This window comes from Anolis sagrei, chromosome 2 (genome assembly GCF_037176765.1).
Source record: "Anolis sagrei isolate rAnoSag1 chromosome 2, rAnoSag1.mat, whole genome shotgun sequence".
NCBI lineage: Eukaryota > Metazoa > Chordata > Lepidosauria > Squamata > Dactyloidae > Anolis > Anolis sagrei.
In genome coordinates this window covers 176,001,132-176,022,616 of record NC_090022.1, presented here as the reverse complement: position 1 = coordinate 176,022,616, position 21,485 = coordinate 176,001,132, and the positions used below count along the sequence as shown (strand labels likewise).

The following is a 21,485-nucleotide window of genomic DNA, read 5'->3' as shown; positions in this document are numbered from 1 at the left end:
CATCTCCCCAATGGGGACTCGGAGCGGCTTACATGGGGCCAAGCCCGAACAACAATTACTAAAAAGAACGACCTAACGCAAACGGAAACGCAAACAATAAACAACATCATAATTACAAAGGACATATGAATATACAACAATATAAAATTACAATAAACACAAATGCACTGAAAATGGGCGGACCACATGTAATGCTTAAAAGAAGAACTTATTAAAACTAGTTAAAAGCTCGGTGAGATAAAAAAGAAACAGATTGTTTGTGGAAGAGGGCTCATTATGGTGTGTGTTGTGGAATCAAGCTTTCCCACAAGGGGAATATATACTCCAGTGATAGAACATTGCACATGAGGAATAATGTGGGATTGAGTACCTATTCATCAAAGGCACAACGGAAGAGCCAGTCTTTTCCCAAATGTATCTCATCATCCCCAGATTATGGGAGTTAGAATCCAATACATTTGGACGACACTGGATTGGAAGAAGTTGGGTGATATAAACCCACACCATCCATGCCTCTAGAACAGTGTTTCTCAACCTGGGGGTCGGGACCCCCATGGGGGTCGCGGGGGGGGGGGGGGTTGTCAGAGGGGTTGCCAAAGACCATCAGAAAACAGTATTTTCTGTTGGTCATGGGGGTTATGTGTGGAAAGTTTGGTCCAATTCTATCATTGGGGTTCAGAATGCTATTTTATTGTGGGTGAACTATAAATCCCAACAATTACAACTCCCAAATGGCAAGGCCTATTTTCTCCTAACTCTACCAGTGTTCACATTTGGGCATATTGAGTATTTGTGCACAGTTTGATCCAGATCCATCATTGCTTGAGTCCACAGTGTTCTCTGGATGTAGGTGAACTACAACTCCCAAACTCAAGGTCAATGCCCACCAGACCTTCCCAGTATTTTCTCTTGGTCATGGGAATTCTGTGTGCCCAGTTTGATTCAGTTCCATCATTGGTGGAGTTCAGAAGGCTCTTTGATTTTAGGTGAACTATAAATCCCAGCAACTCCAGCATTACCAAATGACCAAATCAATCACCTCCAACCCCACCAGTATTCAAATTTTGGGCATATCGGATATTTGCAAATTTGGTCCAGTGACTGAAAATACATCCTGCATATCAGATATTTAGATTACCATTCATAACAGCAGCAAAATTACAGTTGTGAAGTAGCAACGAAAATAATATTATGGTTGGGGGTCACCATAACATGAGGACCTGTACGAAGGGGTCGCGGTCTTAGGAAGGTTGAGAACCACTGCTCTAGAACATGGCCATACAGCCCAAAAAAAACTACAATAACCCAGTGATTCCGGGTTGTTGTTATTGTGTGCTTTCAAGTTGCTTCAGACTTAGGCTGATCCTGAGCGAGGGCCGGGTAAATGACCTTGGAGGGCCGTATCTGGCCCCCGGGCTTTAGTTTGAGGACCCCTGATTTGCACAAATGATCAGCCACTGCCATCAAAGTTTAACATTTATACAAATGATCAGCCACTTACAGAAGGGGCAGAGAGTTTCTATGCTGACGATTGTGCCATCATCACCCAAGCAAGAAGCTTTGAAATCACTGAACAGAAACTCTCCGAAGCTTTACGTGCTCTTACTGCCTATTACAGGGAGAACCAGAGGATTCCTAATCCATCTAAAACACAGGTGTGTGCTTTTCATCTTAAGAACAGACAAGCATCTTGAACTCTGAGGATTACCTAGGAAGGAATCCCACTAGAGCATTGCAGCACACCAAAATACCCGAGAGTTACTGTGGACCGTGCTCTGACTTACAAGAAATACTGCTTGACTATCAAACAAAAAGTGGGTGCTAGAAATAATGTCCAATCTGATAAATAGCAGTCAGCAATGAAAGGACGAAGGCATTGACATCTCCAACTCATCCTCTGTTCAGATATCAGCCAGCACACCAACATCTTAAATCAAGAAACAGCTTCCTAAACTCTACAGTTTAGAGTAACGCCTTAGTAAGCAAGAGTCCAAAAGTGGCAGGCTAAAACCCTGTCCCATTTTGATGGGAGAAAGGTTGACATACAAATCTAATAAATGTGAGTCGCTTTATAATTCAAAACCATGCATGAGTTTAGAGAAGGTCAGAGATACCAATAAAGAGCAGTGACATAAAAATAAAAATGAAAAGAAAGTAATATGTATATTTTATGTATTAAACATGCTTTCTCATATCTTCTTTGATAACTAAAGCTGCTTGTAGGAAAATAATGGCCACAGGGAGTATCAATCACATGCTCCATTGCTTTAGCGTCTTCATAACTAAATATAACTCCATATTTAATTATTAAAAACAACAAAAGAAATGAGGCATGTGATAATGGTTTTAAAGCTATTTTAAACTTTTAATTATTCATAATTCTGTTTGCAAAAGGGAACTTGTAAGTGTATGAACAAATAACCAAATAAAATATGAAAGGCAACATAAAACAATGTTTAAAAACCTCATCTATCCAAATATAATTAAAAGAAAGAAGATTAATTCAAGAATGGATTAAAACCCAGCAAACATGAAGGATGATTGTACTTGCAGAACGACCACAGAGAGGATGTTCCTACATCCTTTCTTTCATATTTGAAAGCTAGAACTTGCAGCTGTCTGATTTCAGAGCTGTGATTTTATTTCAGTTCCTTTATCAATTGGGACATAAATAAGAGTAATAGAAATCACAATGCCATGGTGACCAAAGCTCAAGCAAGATGACTGTATAAAAGGGCAACCGAAACAGTGAAAGGAGGAAAACAAGTTCTCCATGAGGCAAGACTAAAGATTTATGTGCATTTTAGTATATGGTGTTTTGTTTTTTTTTTTGGTCAGGAGTGACTTGACAAACTGCAAATTGCTTCTGGTGTGAGAGAATTGGCTGTCTGCAAGGATGTTGCCCAGGGGACACTCAGATGTTATGTTTTAGCATCTTTGTGGGAGGGTTCTCTCATGTCTCCTCATGTGAAGCTGGAGCTGACAGAGGGAGCTCATCCACACTCTTCCTGGATTCAAACCCCCGACCTGTCGGTCTTCAATCCTGCCAGCACAAGGGTTTAACCCAGGGGTCCTCAAACTAAGGCCCGGGGGCCAGATACGGCCCTCCAAGGTCATTTACCCGGCCCTCGCTCAGGGTCAATCTAAGTCTGAAACGACTTGAAAGCACACAATAACAACAATCCTATCTCATCAGCCAAAAGCAGGCCCACACTTCCCACTGAAATACTAATAAGTTTATATTGGTTAAAATTGTTCTTCATTTAAATTACTGTTTTTAAGTGTTGTTGTTTTTTTTGCATTACAAATACGATATGTGCAGTGTGCATAGGAATTCTTTTTTTTTCCAAATTATAATTTGAATTACGTTTCATAGCTATGTGTGTTCTCCCTTATTGTTTTGTTATGTTTGTATTGATATTTTAATTCTGAGCATCACTCAGTTATTTTGGAATGTTCAGTGGTTTTCAAATATATAACAAGAAGATAAAAACAAATGGGTTACCACTGTGTGGCATAAAAACATACTCCCCTTGCACATGCTTGGGCAGACAGGCAACTTTACCTGGCAGAGATGCAGATGGTCCTTTTTGGGGCTCCCACATTTCAGTCTTCACTTTGTTGCTGCCAACGCCAACCCTGCCACCAGGATCTGGGGCAGGTAGGGAAGGTGGGGGGTCAAGAGGAACTGACAGCCGATGACAAGGCACTGCTCTGGATTCTACTGGGCGTGATGGTGGATTCCCTGGAAGGGGGGTGGGATAGAGAGGTAGCTATTAGTCTCTAAAATGTGAGGTGCACTCAGCCTATTATTAGACTATTAACCATCCCCTGCCACGCGTTGCTGTGGCCCAGTCTGCTGATCTGGAAAATATAGTAATGACAAAGTGTTGATTTCTAATATAAGTAATTTCTTTATGCTTGTGGGTCAACAGTATTTCTTGCTGTTTCTTTGTCAGTGTTGATGTGGAGATTGTTTGGAACATGCAACATATAATTGTCCTTCTTTAGGGGTCCCTTTCAAATCTATAATATTATACCTGTCATAAACGTGTGTGTGTGAATCATATATATATTTATCTATATCCATGGCTGGATGGTTCTTTGTCAGGAGGGCTTTCTGTTTTCTTGCCCTGATGAAGGGAGTTGGACTGGATGGCCTTAAGGCAGTATTTCTCAACCTGAAGTTTGGGAGCCCGGGGGGGGGGGGGGGGTCACGAGGGGGGTGTCAGAAGGGTCACCAAAGACCACCAGAAAACATAGTATTTTTTGTTGATCATGGGGGTTCTGTTTGGGAAGTTTGGCCCAATTCTATTGTTGGTGGGGTTCGGAATGCTCTTTGATTGTAGGTAAACTATAAATCCCAGTAACTACAACTCCCAAATGTGAAGGTCAATTTTCCCCAAACTCCATCTGTGTTTATATTTGGCATATTGAGTATTTGTGCCAAGTTTGGTCCAGATCCATCATTGTTTGAGTCCACAGTGCTCTCTAGATCAGTGGTTCTCAACCTGGGGTCCCCAGATGTTTTTGGCCTACAACTCCCAGAAATCCCAGCCAGTTGACAAGCTGTTAGGATTTCTGGGAGTTGGAGGCCAAGAACATCTGGGGACCCCAGGTTGAGAACCACTGCTCTAGATGTAGGTGAACTACAACTCCAAAACTCAAGGTCAATGCCCACCAAACCCTTCTAGTGGTTTCTGTTGGTCATGGGAGTCCAGTGTGCCAAGTTTGGTTCAATTCCATCATTGGTGGAGTTCAGAATGCTATAAATCCCAGCAACTGCAACTCCCAAATGATAAAATCATTTTTTTGAGTGAAGGACATACATTGGGTTGTTAGGTATCTTGTGTCCAAATTTGGTGTCAATTCATCCAGTGGTTTCTGAGTTCTTTTAATCCCACAAACGAACATTACATTTCTATTTATACAGATGCCCTTCAATTTCCAACCTGGGATATCCTGCATTTCTATGCCTCCTTCTTGGTGTCTCTGTAGAGAAATAAGATGTGTTCTACAAACATGCAACAGGGATTAATGGCACATGAAATGAGCATGGGCATGTTACCTTTTGCGTGTTAGGGTACATGTGTGAATCTCCAAAGATTTATAGTCCAAAGAAGGATCATTTCCAAATTCTTAAAACTATGTATTCATGCAGTGACAGATATGCCAACACTAGCATAGTTCTCATGGGAAAAGTCATAAATCAGTAGTAGTTCACATGCCTTGTATACAGCAAATGGCAGGTCCAAGCCCTGTCACTTCCAGCAAAAAAGATCTCCGAGACTAGGAAAAAATTCTGCCCAAAGCCATGACTAATGTTGGGTTATCCAGAGCAACAGTCTGATTTATGACAAGGTAGCTTTTTATGCTTACATTCACAGGGACAGTCAGTGCTAGATTTTGCTACCTGTTTCAACTGTACAGAAGATGGCTGTGACACAAACAGAAGTGTTCGTTCACTACTTTTTCTCCAGGTAATTGTCTACCTCAGCTGTCTTTTAGCTTGGTGTCACAGCAGAAGAATGCTGCCTGCAGGAGAGCAAGCAAGAAATGCAGTTTCAAAAGCTCTGGGAAAGGGTCCAATGCATGTATTTAACATAAGATAAGAACAAGTCAAACGAGGAAGCAATACATATCATGAAATCTCAAAAGACGACCAATGTTTGATTCACAGAATGCTCACAACCCTAGCTCAAGTTAGGAAAGCTAATTTTTCGATAACTCCCCAACTTTTAGTCCCAAGGCTGATTCTGGGTTGCAGTCCAAAAAATAACTCTCCTAGGCTCTAGTTTGAAATCCTCGGTTTATTTATTTACAACATTTATATGCCGCACTTCTCATGCCAAAGGGGACTCAGAGCAGCTTACAAGTAAAATGTAAATATATTATATTACTAGCTGTCCCCTGCCACGCGTTACTGTGGCCCTCATGGGGGTTCTGTGTGGGAGGTTTGGCCCAATTCTATCGTTGAGGGAGTTCAGAATGCTCTGTGATTGTAGGTGAACTATAAATCCCATCAAACGCGTCTGGCGAGGAGAAGAGACAGGGCCTTCTCGGCTGTAGTCCCCCGCCTGTGGAATTCGCTTCCAAATGAAATACGATCGACTCTATCCCTCCTGGCATTCAGGAAGAAATTAAAATCTTGGTTTTGGGACCAGGCTTTCAGACAATAAACATAAAGCAGCACTTTGACTGGAAATAGACTGGCAAGATGGCATGTATGAGGATACGGTTTTATTGTTCTATCAGTGGGTTTGTGGATTGTGTATTGTTTTAATGACTGTTTTAATGACTGTTTGTTAGCCGCTCTGAGCCCCCCCCCCCCCCGGGATTGAGAAGAGCGGGATAAAAATAAATAAATAAACTCCCAAATGTCAAGATTCTATTTTCCCCAAACTCCACCATTGTTCACATTTGGGCATATTGAGTATTTGTGTAGTCGGGCCATGCCTTTTGTGTAGAGTTTGGTCCAGATCCATCATTGTTTGAGTCCACAGTGATCTCTGGATGTAGGTGAACTACAACTTCAAAACCAAAGGACACTGTCCACCAAACCCTTCCAGTATTTTCTGTTGGTCATGGGAGAACTGTGTGCCAAGTTTGGTTCAATTCCATCATTGGTGGGGTTCAGAATGCTCTTTGTTTGCAGGTGAACCATAAATCCCAGCAACTACAACTCCCAAATTACAAAATCAATTTTTTGAGTGAACGACATTCATTGGGATGTTAGGTGCCTTGTGTCCAAATTTGGTGTCAATTCGTCCAGTGGTTTTTGAGTTCTGTTAATCCCACAAACGAACATTACATTTTTATTTATATAGATTACCATAGCACAATATTAATATCATATATTATTATATTGTATTATAACATTATATTATATTATTATTAGTAATATTACCTGTAATATAAAATATATAATTATAATATCATATCATCATTATTATTACTATTATATTGTATTTTACTCATGTGAACAACCTGTGATTTATATCCTTATAATATATTTATTTTTGGAGATAAGGAGTATGAGCATTCCACTAGGAAGATTCTCTTCTCATGTAGAGGGAATGCTTCCACTTAACTGGCATATTTTTTTCAAAAGGGTGAAATGAAAAGAAGAATGTGAACTAAAATTATTTAGACTGCAATCAGGGCTTTTTATTTTCTTTTTTCTTTTTTTTTTTTTGCAATCCATATGTTTTGAGCCACAATTCCCACAACTAGGTCTTGATAACTGAGCATAATGACCCATCTGCAAAATGCAAGTTAGGGGAATATTGCAACTTCAGAGCTATGAAAAAAGACCCATAACTTTTAGTTGAAGAATATATTTATGAGAGAGAATGTGTCTGTGAGAATGAGAGAGGGAGAAAGAAGAGAAAGAGAAGGAAAGAGAAAAGAAACAGAACGGCCAGACTTACACGAGGCGATGATATCGTGTGCCCGATAAAGCTGCAAGTCATCAAGGATCTGAAGTAAGTCAACCACTCGGGCGTTGCGATTTATCCAGGCCCACATGACTTTGTTTGTTGGCGCCTCCATCCTCTCATAGAGACGCAGCTCCACCTGATCTCGGACAATCCTGGAGGCTGGGGTGCAAAAGAGAAAGGCTGGTCACGACTGAGGCACATACACCAATCTTGATAATTTTGCTCTCTTTGACATTTTGTGTTGTATTAAATTGCAGCCGCTTCCTATGCCAACACAAAGGGGAAAAGTCTTGCTCCTGTAACTTCTTCCCTGCTCAAGGAGCATAGGATTACGGCTTCCTGTGTGCTTTCAAAGTCATTTCCAATTTATGGAGAGCCTATCACAGTTTTCTGGATCGGAGTGTGTGTGACTTGCCCAATGGGTTTTCATGGCTGAAAGGGAAATCAGACTCTGGTCTCCAAAGTCACAGTTCGGTGCTCAAATCACTATACCTCTATCTCTCTTTACCTTACACCAGGGGTCCTCAAGCTAAGGCCCGGGGGCCGGATACGGTCCTCCAAGGTCATTTACCCGACCCTCACTCAGGGTCAACCTAAGTCTTGAAAGCAAACAACAACAACAACAACAATCCTATCTCATCAGTCAAAAGCATACGAAAGCTGACTGGCACAACCAAACATAGTGAAGACATCTGCCCTTGCACTATGCTACTCTGCTGCTGAGTACGCACGCCCAGTGTGGAACACATCTCGCCACACTAAAACAGTGGATGTGGCTCTTAATGAGACATGCCGCATTATCACGGGGTGTCTGCGCCCTACACCACTGGAGAAATTACACTGTCTAGCCAGTATTGCACCACCTGACATCCTCCGGGAAGTAGCAACCAATAGTGAAAGGACCAAGGCAGTGACATCTCCAGCTCATCCCTTGTTTGGATATCAGCCAGCACGTCAATGACTTAAATCAAGAAATAGTTTTCTAAGATCTACAGAGACACTCGCTGGAACACCTCAGCAAGCGAGAGTCCAAAAGTGGCAGGCTCAAACCCAGCACCTCAATCACTGGCTGATACCAAATGAGAGACTCCCTCCCGGGCACACAGAAAACTGGGCGACTTGGAAGGCGCTGAACAGACTGCGCTCTGGCACCACGAGATGCAGAGCCAACCTGGAGAAATGGGGCTACAAAGTGGAATCCAAACTATAGATCACCTGCTGCAATGCAACCTGAGCCCTGCCACATGCACAATGGAGGACCTTCTTGCAGCAACACCAGAGGCACTCCAAGTGGCTTGCTACTGATCAAAGGACATTTAATCAACTACCAAGCTTGCAAACTGTGTTTTGTTTGTTTGTTTTGTTAAAAAATGCAATGCAACTGTTTGGTCTGCCCCTGACATGATAAATAAATAAATAAATAAACAAACCAGGGGTCCTCAAACTAAGGCCCGAGGGCCAGATACGGCCCTCCAAGGTCATTTACCCGGCCCTCGCTCAGGGTCAACCTAAGTCTTGAAAGCACACAACAACAACAACAACAACAACAACCCTATCTCATCAGCCAAAAGCAGGTCCACACTTCCCACTGAAATACTAATAACTTTATATGTGTTAAAATTGTTCTTCAATTTAATTATTGTATTGTTTTAAAGTGGTTTTTTGCATTACAAATAAGATATGTGCAGTGTGCATAAGAATTCATTCATGTTTTTTTCAAATTATAATCCGGCCCTCCAACAGTTTGAGGGATTGTGATCTGCCCTTCTGTTTAAAATGTTTGAGGACCCCTGCCTTACACTATGTCAAATTATCTGCTCATCCAGCTCATCCCCTCTGTTCTGACTTGAAGTAGATCTCTAGGCTTTTAGACTAGTGGATTCTGAATTGCCAGATTCCTGAACTTTTAAACCAGGACTGTGGAATGAGTGGCCAGGTGCTTGTGGATTATATGTCCCATTATTACTTCCCTTTGGCTGGGAACTGGAATGCAGCCAACAGCATTGTGAGCTACAGGTTGCCCATCTCTGCCTTGCAGCAACACATGCTCCCTCATTTTCTCCCCTGTGTATTTTAATTTTATATAGCTACTTAAAATCCTTTGAGAGCCAAGCCCAAGAAACTGGGAAGAGGAGGCAAAGGTGCACACTTCTGCCCAAACCTCTGATGCTAGGAATAAATGATTTTTTTTCCATGCATCGGACTCTCAAAGGGTTAGCACAATGCAAAATTAAGACAGCTATTGAAAAATTATGTCTGTAAAGACAAAGCAATGCCTGTCTGCACACACTGTTGAATAAGCACTCCCCAATTTTGCCTACCATCAGATCTGACCTTTTTTAAAAAATTTATTTGACCATTTATTGTGCCTAATTCCAGTTGGAGGAAGCATGGCCAGAAAACTCTGAGTACTTTGTCATGGAAGCCTGCACACTGAGCAAGGACTCTCAATAACATGCTGCCAATGGTATTATTTCAAATCTATACAAAACAGTCTTTTCCTCCACATGCATTTCCCACTTTTGTCTCATGGCTTTCTGTATTGTAATCTTCTGGGGCAAAAGCTGTCTTCTAGTGGTTGTACAGAAGATGCTCTGGGGGACTTTTTGGTTGAGTCAATCTAGGCATTTTGACTCCTGTTTTAATGTGTTCTCTACAACTTTCACATCAAATGCCACTACAGGTTAAACACATCTTATCCAAATCCCGAAATCCAAAAATGTCTAAATGGGTGGCTGAGATGGTGAAACTTTTCCTTTTTCATATTATTTCAATGTAAACAAACTTTTTTTCATGCAAAAAAACATTAAAATGTTTTACAAAATTACCTTCAGCCTATGTATATCTATGTAAATTAAAATGTAATGTTTGTTTGTGGGATTAACATAACTCAAAAACCACTAGACAAATTGCTGCCAAATTTGGCCACAAGACACCTACTAACCCAAGGAATGACCATTACTCAAAAAAATTGAGTTTGTCATTTGGGAGTTGTAGTTGCTGGGATTTATAGTTCACCTACAATCAAAGAGCATTCTGAACTCCACCAATGATGTAATTGAACCAAACGTGGCACACAGGACTCCCATGACCAACAGAAACCACTAGAAGGGTTTGGTGGGCATTGACCTTGAGTTTTGGAGTTGTAGTACACCTATATTCAGAGAGCACTGTGGACTCAAACTATGATGGATCTGGACCAAACTTGGCACAAATATTTCATATGTCCACCTAGGAACACAAATGGAGCTTGAGGGAAATAGACCTTGACATTTGGGAGTTATAGTTACTGGGATTTATAGATCACCTACAATCAAAGAGCATTCTGAACCCCACAAACAATAGAACTGGACCAACTGAAAATTTGTCCAACTCCCTTCACCAGTCCAACTCCCTTCACCAGGGCAAGAAAACGTAATCAAATACTGTTTACCCACAAGCATAAAGAAATTACATCTATTAGAAACCAACACTTTCTCATTACTTTATTTTCCAGATCAACAGACTGGGCCACAGCAACGCGTGGCAGGAGATGGCTATAAGATATATAGAAGCTTAAATAAGCTTCATGTTTAGACTTGGTTCCATCATCCTGACTAGAACCTATATAATGTTCATTTTTGGGCCATTCTATCTTGGTTAGTATATGTATTCAAAGAATTTTAGAGTTGGAATGGACAACAAGGACCATTTAGTCCAATACCCACCATACAAAATTTAAAAAGTAAAACACACCTGAGAGATGCTCATCTAACCTCTGTTTAAAGAACTCCAGAAAATAAAAGTCAACCAGTCTCCGTCACTGACTGCATCCCTCTCACAGTAAACTTGCCCTTCTTAATGTTTAGGAGAAATCACTTTTCTTATAATTTGATTCCACATTCTAGTGTTTGGAGCAGCACCAAACAAGCTGGCTTCAGTGGGTTGTTGTAGGTTTTTTCGGGCTATATGGCCATGTTCTAGAGGCATTCTCTCCTGATGTTTCGTCTGCATCATCTTCTATATAAAATCCCTTTGGATATTTAAAGACAGATATCATGTCACTTCTCGGTCTAGCCATGTTGATTTATTTCAGGTACTATTCAAAAATATTTGGGAACTCTTGGTTTTCTGGATTTGGCATTTACCCAGTCTTTGTGGTCAGAAGGCTTAGAGTTTCCAGGTAGACAAGAATATCGTTAAAAACATAACTAGGCATTAGCCAATAGTTTGCTCCAACTGGAATTCATGGGGCATGAATAAGTGTTGAGTCAACATTCTCCTCTCATTCCATGAGCCAAGTGTAATTGGGACTACCAAATGTATTTGAGCCAAACAAATCATAAAAAATGAAAGAAAAAATAGCTATCCTGTCTGAATTCTATTACAGTACATAGCTGATTTACAAGCAGGTATTTATGCTCTGCTATTTCTCTCAAAAGTGGGACAAAAGCAGCTTATGACAAAATGAAATCAAAACATCAAGTTATGATATGAAAACACCATTAAGGTATGATATTAAAACAAAAAGCAATTCAAAGCAATGTAAAAGGCACATCAATTCAACATGCCCACTGCCATTAAAAGCCACTTCTTCAGTAGTCAGCCAATTGCTAAAGTCCATGTAACAATAAACACATTTTCTACACAGTCGAAAGTTTAGTATCATTGTCAAGTCTTTCAAAAGAAATCCATGTTGGTTTCTAGCTGCAAATGAACTCCTATCGATGCAGCTGTCAAGTCCGTTAAATGTAGTTGAAACTGTGCAGAGATACAGACGAAGGGACAGCCCCAGCAGTAGTTCATTTGACTTCTGACCCCATTGGACGGAATGAAGGTTATAGTTCAAAAATAACAACCGGGTTTCCCTCAAACACTCATTTTTTTAAAATCCAAAAAATTCCAACTGTGTTGTATTATTTATTATAATCCATTTAATCCACAAAAAGTTAATGCATCCAATGAACAGACCACTGCCAACAAAAACTGGGGATGCAGTAAATCATCCAGTCTAAACATCCTGAAAGTACCAGATCTTGTCTGAGTTTCCAAGGTAAACAAGATCAGTCCTTGTTAATGCTTGGATGGGAGACTGCCAACAAATATCAGATACTATAGACTTCATTTCAAAGCAAGGAACTGGCAAAACCACCTATTTTGATGTTCCTTGCCTATGGAATCAATGGGTTGCCATTAGTCAACGTTCGATTTGCAAGCAGGGATGTACACACATATATACACATATATCCTTTATTCTACAACCCCACCCCCAACCCTCACCACAGAAAAGCAAAACCAGCACTTCAAAATGTTCCTGTTTTGGACCACAACTCACAGAATCCTCACCAAGCATTGCCAATGGGTTATTCCTCAGGGTTGTAGTTTATAAGGATAGCATTCCCAATCTCTACAAATCACCAACATTATTAAAGGCAGCAGTATGCTTCTCATGCTCTCTTACACGGAAGAGAGAATTTCTTTTCCTGATGTTCCTGGGACAAGTAACTTACTTCTGCCCATTGATCACAACTGTAGCACTTGCTAAAGTTCCAAAGATTTGGGCAGCCAAAAGTTCCCCATCCATTTCCACCAATGTGAGTAGCCTAGCTCCTGTGTCTCGCATGGCACCATTAAGGCTCCTTCTAACACTGCCATATAATCTGGATGATCAAAACAGATAATCCATGTAGGAGTCTGCACTGCCAGAAAATCCAGTTCAAAACAGATAATCTGGATTTTATATGGCAGTGTAGATGGGGCTTTAGGGACCTTCCACACAACTGAATAAAATCTCACATTTTCCGCTTTTATTTATTTATTTATTTGGGGTTCTTGTACCCCGCCCTTCTCACCCCGGAGGGGACCCAGGGCGGCTTACAGCTGCAAGGCGCATTTGGACGCCTGCCACACAAAACAATCATCACAAAAGTACAACAATACAAATTCCCACAATTCAGCCATTATCCCAATAAAATCAATAAAATGATAAAATAATAAAATCAATAAAACAATACAAACCTAGTTCTTTCTCCTACCCATCAGTGTACACTAACTCAAAGATCTGTTTTGATTCCACTTCGACAATCCTGCTGATCTTACACATCTGATTGTCTTATTTAGTTGTCTTATCTAATTGCCTGGTTGCCCAAAGGCCTGGTTCCACAGCCATGTCTTCACCCTCCTCCTGAAGGAGAGGAGGGTTGGTGATGTTCTGATTTCCCCCGGGAGTGAGTTCCACAGGTGGGGGGCCACCACTGCGAAGGCCCTGCTTCTCGTCTCCACCAGCCTCACTTGTGAGAGTGGTGGGGTCGAGAGCAGGGCCTCCCCAGATGATCTCAAGCTCCGAGGTGGGACGTAAAGGGAGATACGTTCGGACAGATACACTGGAACAGAACCGTATAGGGTTTTGTAGGTTAAAACCAGCACCTTGAATTGTGCTCGGAATTGAACCGGCAGCCAGTGGAGCTGGCATAACAGGGGGGTGGTATGCTCCCTGTATGTCGCTCCAGTGAGCAATCTGGCTGCCGCTCGCTGGACTAGTTGGAGTTTCCGAACAGTCTTCAAGGGCAACCCCACGTAGAGCGCGTTGCAGTAGTCTATTCAGGATGTAACAAGAGCGTGGACCACCGTGGCCAGATCAGACTTCCCGAGGTACGGGCGCAACTGGTGCACAAGTTTTAATTGCGCAAAAGCTCTCCCGGCCACCGCCGAGACCTGGGGTTCCAGGCTCAGCGGCGAGTCCAGGATCACTCCCAAGCTGGAATATTGAATATTGAACTGGAATATATGGCAGTGTGGATTCAGATAACCCAGTTCAAAGCAGATACTGTGGGATTTTCTGCATTGATATTTTGTGTTATATGGCTATGTGGAAGAGCCCCTAGTCTCATGACAGAAAATGCAGAAAGCTATGTATGAAGAAGCTGTTTATCCTCAGCATTGTACACACCTATTTCACCAGACAATCCCAGGTTTCAATTAAGTCAGTGCATGACAAACTATTCTCACTGGAGACTCCCCCAGTTAAAAAACTAGTCAGATTTTTAAAGAATAGATAATATAATATTATTTAAAATAAATCTCAAAAATTCTCTTAGATAAAAAGAGATAAAAAGATTTCATCATGAAAATAAAAAAACTTGCATTTATATTATATGAATATGTTAATAGTTTCCAGTGATAGGAAGTAACTTGATAAGTCCTATTTGGCAGATGGTACAAATAAACAGCATGCTTTCCCTCTTTCTTTGCATTGTCCTTTCCTGGCCACTGAATAGAGCATTTGGAGCTGATCTCAACAAGCTGGAACATGGTTATAAGTACTGCTTTGAAACCCATGTTAGGAGAAAGGCAGGATATTGATTCAATAAATAAATGAAATGGAAGTGATGTCATTTTAGATGGACTTAAAATTAATCAGAAAACAATCCAGATCTGCTTAGTATGTATCTAATTTTAATAGCTTACATTAAAGAATAATGTACGTCTAGTACCGGTTAAGATGATGACTACACAGAAACCACTTCACTAGTGACTTAAACCATTAAGACAGAATCCTTCAGGGAAGTACCGTATATACTCAAGTATAAGGGAACCCGAATATAAACCGAGGTACCTAATTTTGCCACAAAAAATTGGGAAGACGTATTGACTCAAGTATAAGCCAAGGGTGGAAAAATGCAGGCACTATGGGTAAATTTCAAAATAAAAATAGATAACCAATAAAATTACATTACTTGAGGCATCAGGAGGTAAAATGTTTTTGAATATTTACATAAGACTGTAATTTAATATAAGACTGCCCAACTCTGATTAAATCATTATTCTAACCTTCTTTAATGTAAACATCCTTCCAACAATAATAAAGAGAGTAAAATAATAAATATAATAATAGAGTAAAATAATGGAAATGCAAAATAGAGTAAATAATAAATGCAATAATAATAAAGTAAATTAATAAATGTAATGATAATAATAAACAGAGTAAAATAATAAATGTAATAATAATAGGGTAAAATACTGTAAAGGTAATAATAATAAATAGTCTAAAATAAATGTAATAAAAATAATGCTAATAACAGAGAAAAATAATAAATAACCTTGACTCCAGTATAAGCCAAAGAGAGCTTTTTCAGACTAAAAAAGAGGCTGAAAAACTAGGCTTATATTCGAGTATATACAGTAATTTAAATTTTCATACACTTATAAAAATCAAATCTAAATCAAGTCAGTCCTCGTTCTCATGTGTTCAATAACTTCTGAGATCATTTTCTTTTTACAAAAAGAGAACTGTACAGAATGACTAACTAATCCCATTACATTTTCTTCCTTCTCCTAATTTCCCTTTCCCTTCGAAGCTTGGCCTCGATTTCCTGCCATGTTCAAAATTAAGGCAAGAGACAGTGTATGTTAATAACAAACTAACACTTTATCATATTTCAAGTTTTAGCCAAACTTGAAGGCTCATAATATTCACAAACCACTTTTGACCGGTCCTAATACAAGAGACTGCTGACCTCTATTGTACTCTATTAGTAACCTGTTTACTCCAAAGACACACAATTAAAAAGCAAGGAGGTAAGGAAGGACTTTTACTTGGGGAAAGTTTAACTGAGAAATATGGGGGGTGTAATAAAAATTAAGAACACCATTATTTAAAAAAATAAGCAGCCCACTCCTGCCAAGAAAACTGTAATAGCATTTTCATGTCAGAAACGACTTAAAGGCACACAACAACAACAAAATTGATTCATATGAATGGAACTGGAATTGGCTATTCAAGAGAGATGATCAGATTTCCAGTTTGGGGAGCTCTGAGGGGTTTTTTTTTGGGGGGGGGGGTCACATCAGTCAGATATATCAAGTGGAAACATATCCTGAGGATCACAGAAATGCCCCAAAAAAATAAAGACAGTGTAGAAAAATATATAAACACAGATAGTGAAAGACCGCCGAAGCTTAGTTTTAGCCTTTTCACAAGGGCAGATAATTGGTTTTGGTAGCCTAATTCTGCATATAATAATAATAATAATAATAATAATAATAATAATAATGTATTGTCGAAGGCTTTCATGGCCAGAATCACTGGGTTGTTGTAGGTTTTTTTGGGCTATATGGCCATGGTCTAGAGCAGGGGTCCTCAAACTAAGGCCCGGGGGCCGGATGCGGCCCTCCAAGGTCATTTACCCGGCCCTCACTCAGGGTCAACCTACGTCTGAAACGACTTGAAAGCACACAACAATAACAACAATCCTATCTCATCAGCCAAAAGTAAGCCCACACTTCCCATTGAAATACTAATAATTTTATATTTGTTGAAATCGTTCTTCATTTTAATTATTGTATTGTTTTTAAGTGTTTTTTGCACTACAAATAAGATATGTGCCGTGTGCATAGGAATTCATTCATGTTTTTTTTCCAAATTATAATCCGGCCCTCCAACAGTTTGAGGGACTGTGACCTGGCCCTCTGTTTAAAAAGTTTGAGGACCCCTGGTCTAGAGCCTCTAGACCAGTGTTTCTCAACCTGGGGGTCGGGACCCCTGAGGGGGTCGTGAGGGGGTGTCAGAGGGGTCGCCAAAGACCATAAGAAAACACAGTATTTTCTGTAGGTCATGGGGATTCCATGTGGGAAGTTTGAGCCAATTCTATCGTTGGTGGAGTTCAGAATGTTCTTTGATTGTAATGAACTATAAATCACAGCAACTACAACTCCCAAATGTCAAGATCTATTTTCCCCAGACTCCACCAGTATTCACATTTGGGCATATTGAGTATTTGTGCCAAGTTTGGTCCAGATCCACCATTGTATGAGTCCACAGTGCTTTCTGGATATAGGTGAACTACAACTCCCAAACTCAAGGTCAATGCCCATCAAACCCTTCCAGTGTTTTCCATTGGCCATGGGAGCCAAGTTTGGGTCAAATCCATCGCTGGTGGAGTTCAGAATGCTCTTTGATTATAAGTGAACTATAAATCCCAGCAACTACAACTCCCAAATTACAAAATCAATCCTCACCCAACCCCACTAGCATTCACATTTGGGTGTATTGGGTATTTGTGCCCAGTTTGGTCCAGTGAATGAAAACGCATCCTGCATATCAGATATTTACATTAGTAAAATGACTCTTATGAAGTAGCAACGAAAGTAATGTTGTGGTTGGGGGTCACACAACATGAGGGACTGTATTAAGGGGTCATGGCATTAGGAAAGTTGAGAACCACTGCTCTAGACCATGGCCATATAGCCCGAAAAAACTTACAACAACCCAATAATAATAATAATCTTTATTTATACCCCGCCACCATCTCCCCAATGGGGACTCGGAGCGGCTAACATGGGGCTAAGCCCAAACAACATATTACATCAAAATAAAACCAAAACATAAACAACAAGCAACATCATCAAAATTACATTAAAAAATACAATAACAAAATATAGCATTACAATAAACAAAAAACACAGTCGCAGTAAACAGTGGGCGGGCCACATATACAAGATAAAATGTTAAAAACTCTAATGAGATAAAAATAGGAGCATATCTATCTATGAATTCATATCTGAGTGTTTAGAGCTATACCAAGTGTTTCAAGAAAGGATTACAGCAAAATTCAAAAGGAATAAATACTTAGCCTAGAAAAACATATGGAAATATGTAGACACACAGAGGAAGAAGCTGCAAAAACGAATTTCCCCTTTATTAAATGTATTAACCTAATATGTTTTTAATGGATTAATACTCCTACATTTAATTCTACTTTTAAACGCGTTTGGTTTTAATATTCACTTTGTATGAATCTTAGCCACTTTGAGTCTCCTTTGAGGGAGAAAATGCGAGATATAATAAATAAATACATATCATGATAATAACACCACAACCAAAAATGTCCTAGTATCTTGATTTTTAGACCTGTTCCTTTGGTTATTTGGGGCCCTGGTTCAGAAAACTGCATTGGACAGACCACATCAGCTGTTGTTTCTTTGATACGGCTATCAATACACTATAATACAAAACTTTATTACGGTCACTGACCAGCACAAAGATATGGTTTTCTAAAGGAGAGCAGATAAGGAATCGGCAGGACAAATATACCCAGAAACAGGGCTAACATTTGGGTACCAAAATGTGTGTTATGAATCTTAGGTCACTTATACACTGTCATATAATTTTGTTTATCAAAGCAGATAATCCACATTATCTGCTTTGAACTGAATTATATGAGTCTACACTGCCATATATTCCAGTTCAAAGCAGATAATCTGGATTTTATATGGCAGTGTAGAAGGGGCCCTAGGCTTTTCACAAGAACTGACTGTGTGTTTTAGCAGCCTTCTTTGGTATATATATATGTGTGTGTGTGTGTGTGTGTATACACATATATACAAAATTAGGCTACTAAACTCCACTGTCTGTTCTTGTGAAAAGACTACAATTCCTTCTATGCTGCCATATAAAATTCAGATTATCTGTTTTGAAATGGATTATATGGCAGTATAGACTTGGGACCCTTCCTTACTGCCAAATGATCCAGATTATCCGATTTGAACTGGATTATATGGTAGAGTAGACTCAGGGCCCTTCCACACAGTCCTATAACCCAGAATATCAAGTCAGAAAATATCACAATATCTAATTGAAGTGGAATATCTGAGTCCACACTGCCATATATTCCACTTCAAAGCAGAAAGAGTGGGATTTCATTCAGCTGTGTGGAAGGAGCTTCTCGTCCCTTCTATACTGCCATATAAAATCCAGATTATCTGCTTTGAACTGGATTATATGGCAGTGTGTACTCAGGCCCTTCTACACTGCTATATAATCCAGATTACCTGCTTTGAACTGGATTATATGGTGGTGTGTACTAAGGCCCCTTCTACACTGCTATATAATCCAGATTATCTGCTTTGAACTTGATCATATGGGAATGTAGACTCAGACCTTCTACACTACCATATAAAATCCAGTTTATTTGGATTATATGACAGTGTAGACTCAGCCCCTTTCTACACTGTCATACAAAATCCAGATTATCTGCTTTGAACTGGATTATATGGGCGTGTAGATTCAGGCCCCTTCTACACTGCTATATAATCCAGATTATCTGCTTTGAACTTGATCATATGGGAGTGTAGACTCAGCCCCTTTCTACACTATCATACAAAATCCAGATTATCTACTTGGAACTGGATTACATGGCAGTGTGTACTCAGGCCCTTCTACACTGCTATATAATCCAGATTATCTGCTTTGAACTCGATTATATGGGAGTGTAGACTCAGCCCCTTTCTACACTATCATACAAAATCCAGATTATCTACTTGGAACTGGATTACATGGCAGTGTGTACTCAGGCCCTTCTACACTGCTATATAATCTAGATTATCTGCTTTGAACTTGATTATATGAGAGTGTAGACTCAGACCCCTTCTACACTGCCATATAAAATCCAGATTATCTGGATTATATGGCAGTGTAGACTCAGTCCCTTTCTACACTACCATAAGAAATCCAGATTATCTGCTTTGAACTCAATTATATGCCCATGTAAACTCAGGCCCCCTCTACACTGCCATATAATCCAGATTATCTGCTTTGAACTTGATTATATGGGAGTGTAGACTCAGACCCCTTCTACACTGCCATATAAAATCCAGATTATTTGGATTATATGACAGTGTAGACCCAGCCCCTTTCTACATTGTCATACAAAATCCAGATTATCTGCTTTGAACTGGATTATATGGCAGGGTGTACTCAGGCCCCTTCTACACTGCTATACAATCCATATTATATGCTTTGAACTTGATTATATGGGAGTGTAGACTCAGACCTTCTACACTGCCATATAAAATCCAGATTATCTGGATTATATAACAGTGTAGACTCAGCCCTTTTTTACACTGCCATAAGAAATTCAGATTATCTGCTTTGTACTTGATTATATGGGAGTGTAGACTCAGTCCCTTTTTACACTGTCATACAAAATCCAGATTATCTGCTTTGAACTCGATTATATGCCCATGTAAACTCAGGCCCCCTCTACACTGCCATATAATCCAGATTATCAATGCAGATTATCCACATTATCCGCTTTGAACTGGATTATCTAAGGCTCCTTCCACACAACTGCATAAAATCCACATTGAACCGGATTATATGGCAGTGTGGACTCAGATAACACAGTTCAAAGCAGATATGGTGGGTTATCTGCCTTGATATTCTAAATTATATGGCTGTCAGGAAGGGTCCTAAATCTACAATGCCATATAAACTAGTTCAAGGCAGGTGATTCAGATTCAAAGCAGATAATCCGGTCCTGGATTCATAATACTGCCCTGCCCTCTATCCCAGGTTCTGATCCCAGATTTACTCTATTTAAACTGGATTATATGAGTCTCCACTGCCAGATAATCCGGGATCAGATCCTGCCTGAGAGGAGGGGCGGCCACACTCCCTGAGGGGAAGCCAGGAGAGCCACTCACCGAAGCGCTGCCACTCCGCCCGGCCGAGGGCGTCCATAATCTCGTAGAACTGGCACATGACAGTGGCCGGCAACTCGTACAGGAACCTGGGCGAGTGGGAACCGGCCATCCCCCGCGGGCCCTTCCCCTGGCGGATAAGGCTGCTGCTGCTGCTGCTGAGGCGGCCACCCTCCTCCTTCTCCTTCTCCTCGTCCTCCGCCCAGGCCAGGCCATAGGAGAGGCCGGACGAGGGGGCGGGAAAAGGAGAAGAAAACGAGGAAAAGAAAGAGAGAGAGAGAAACAGAGACTGAGGGAGGAGGAGGAGGAGGCCGCCCCGAAAAAGGGCCACTTCCTCTTTAAAGCACGAGCCGCGCCCCCTTGGCAGCTCTGCGCCTGCGCCGACGTCTCCTCGCTTCTTCGGCCTGGTTGACGGAGCAGCGTTGGGAGGTCAGTCAGGCCGCCATCTTGAGTGCGGCACAGCATGACGGGAAACTTCCTTAATCCTACGTGAGGCAGCCATCTTGAATGCGGCAAAGCCTCTATTGGCCTATTGCTTTGCCTCACCCGCCTTCAGTTTCGCTGACTGCTGCTTCTATGGACATTTTG

At 40.6% G+C, this 21,485-nt stretch overlaps 1 protein-coding gene across 2 annotated transcripts in view; it reads right to left on the bottom strand.

The window, feature by feature from the left end:
- The window catches only part of IRAK1 (interleukin 1 receptor associated kinase 1), a 60,619-nt gene extending 39,376 nt beyond the window's left edge, over positions 1 to 21,243 (bottom strand). For both annotated transcript variants that reach the window (XM_067464191.1, XM_060763204.2), the window contains exons 1-3: positions 20,901 to 21,243; positions 7,431 to 7,598; positions 3,566 to 3,745 (exon numbers count right to left, since the gene is read on the bottom strand). In XM_067464191.1, coding sequence (XP_067320292.1) covers positions 3,566 to 3,745; positions 7,431 to 7,598; positions 20,901 to 21,009 — 457 coding nt within the window. In that variant the 5' untranslated portion in view covers positions 21,010 to 21,243. The remainder of the gene's footprint in view (positions 1 to 3,565; positions 3,746 to 7,430; positions 7,599 to 20,900) is intronic.
- Positions 21,244 to 21,485: the final 242 nt, after the last annotated feature.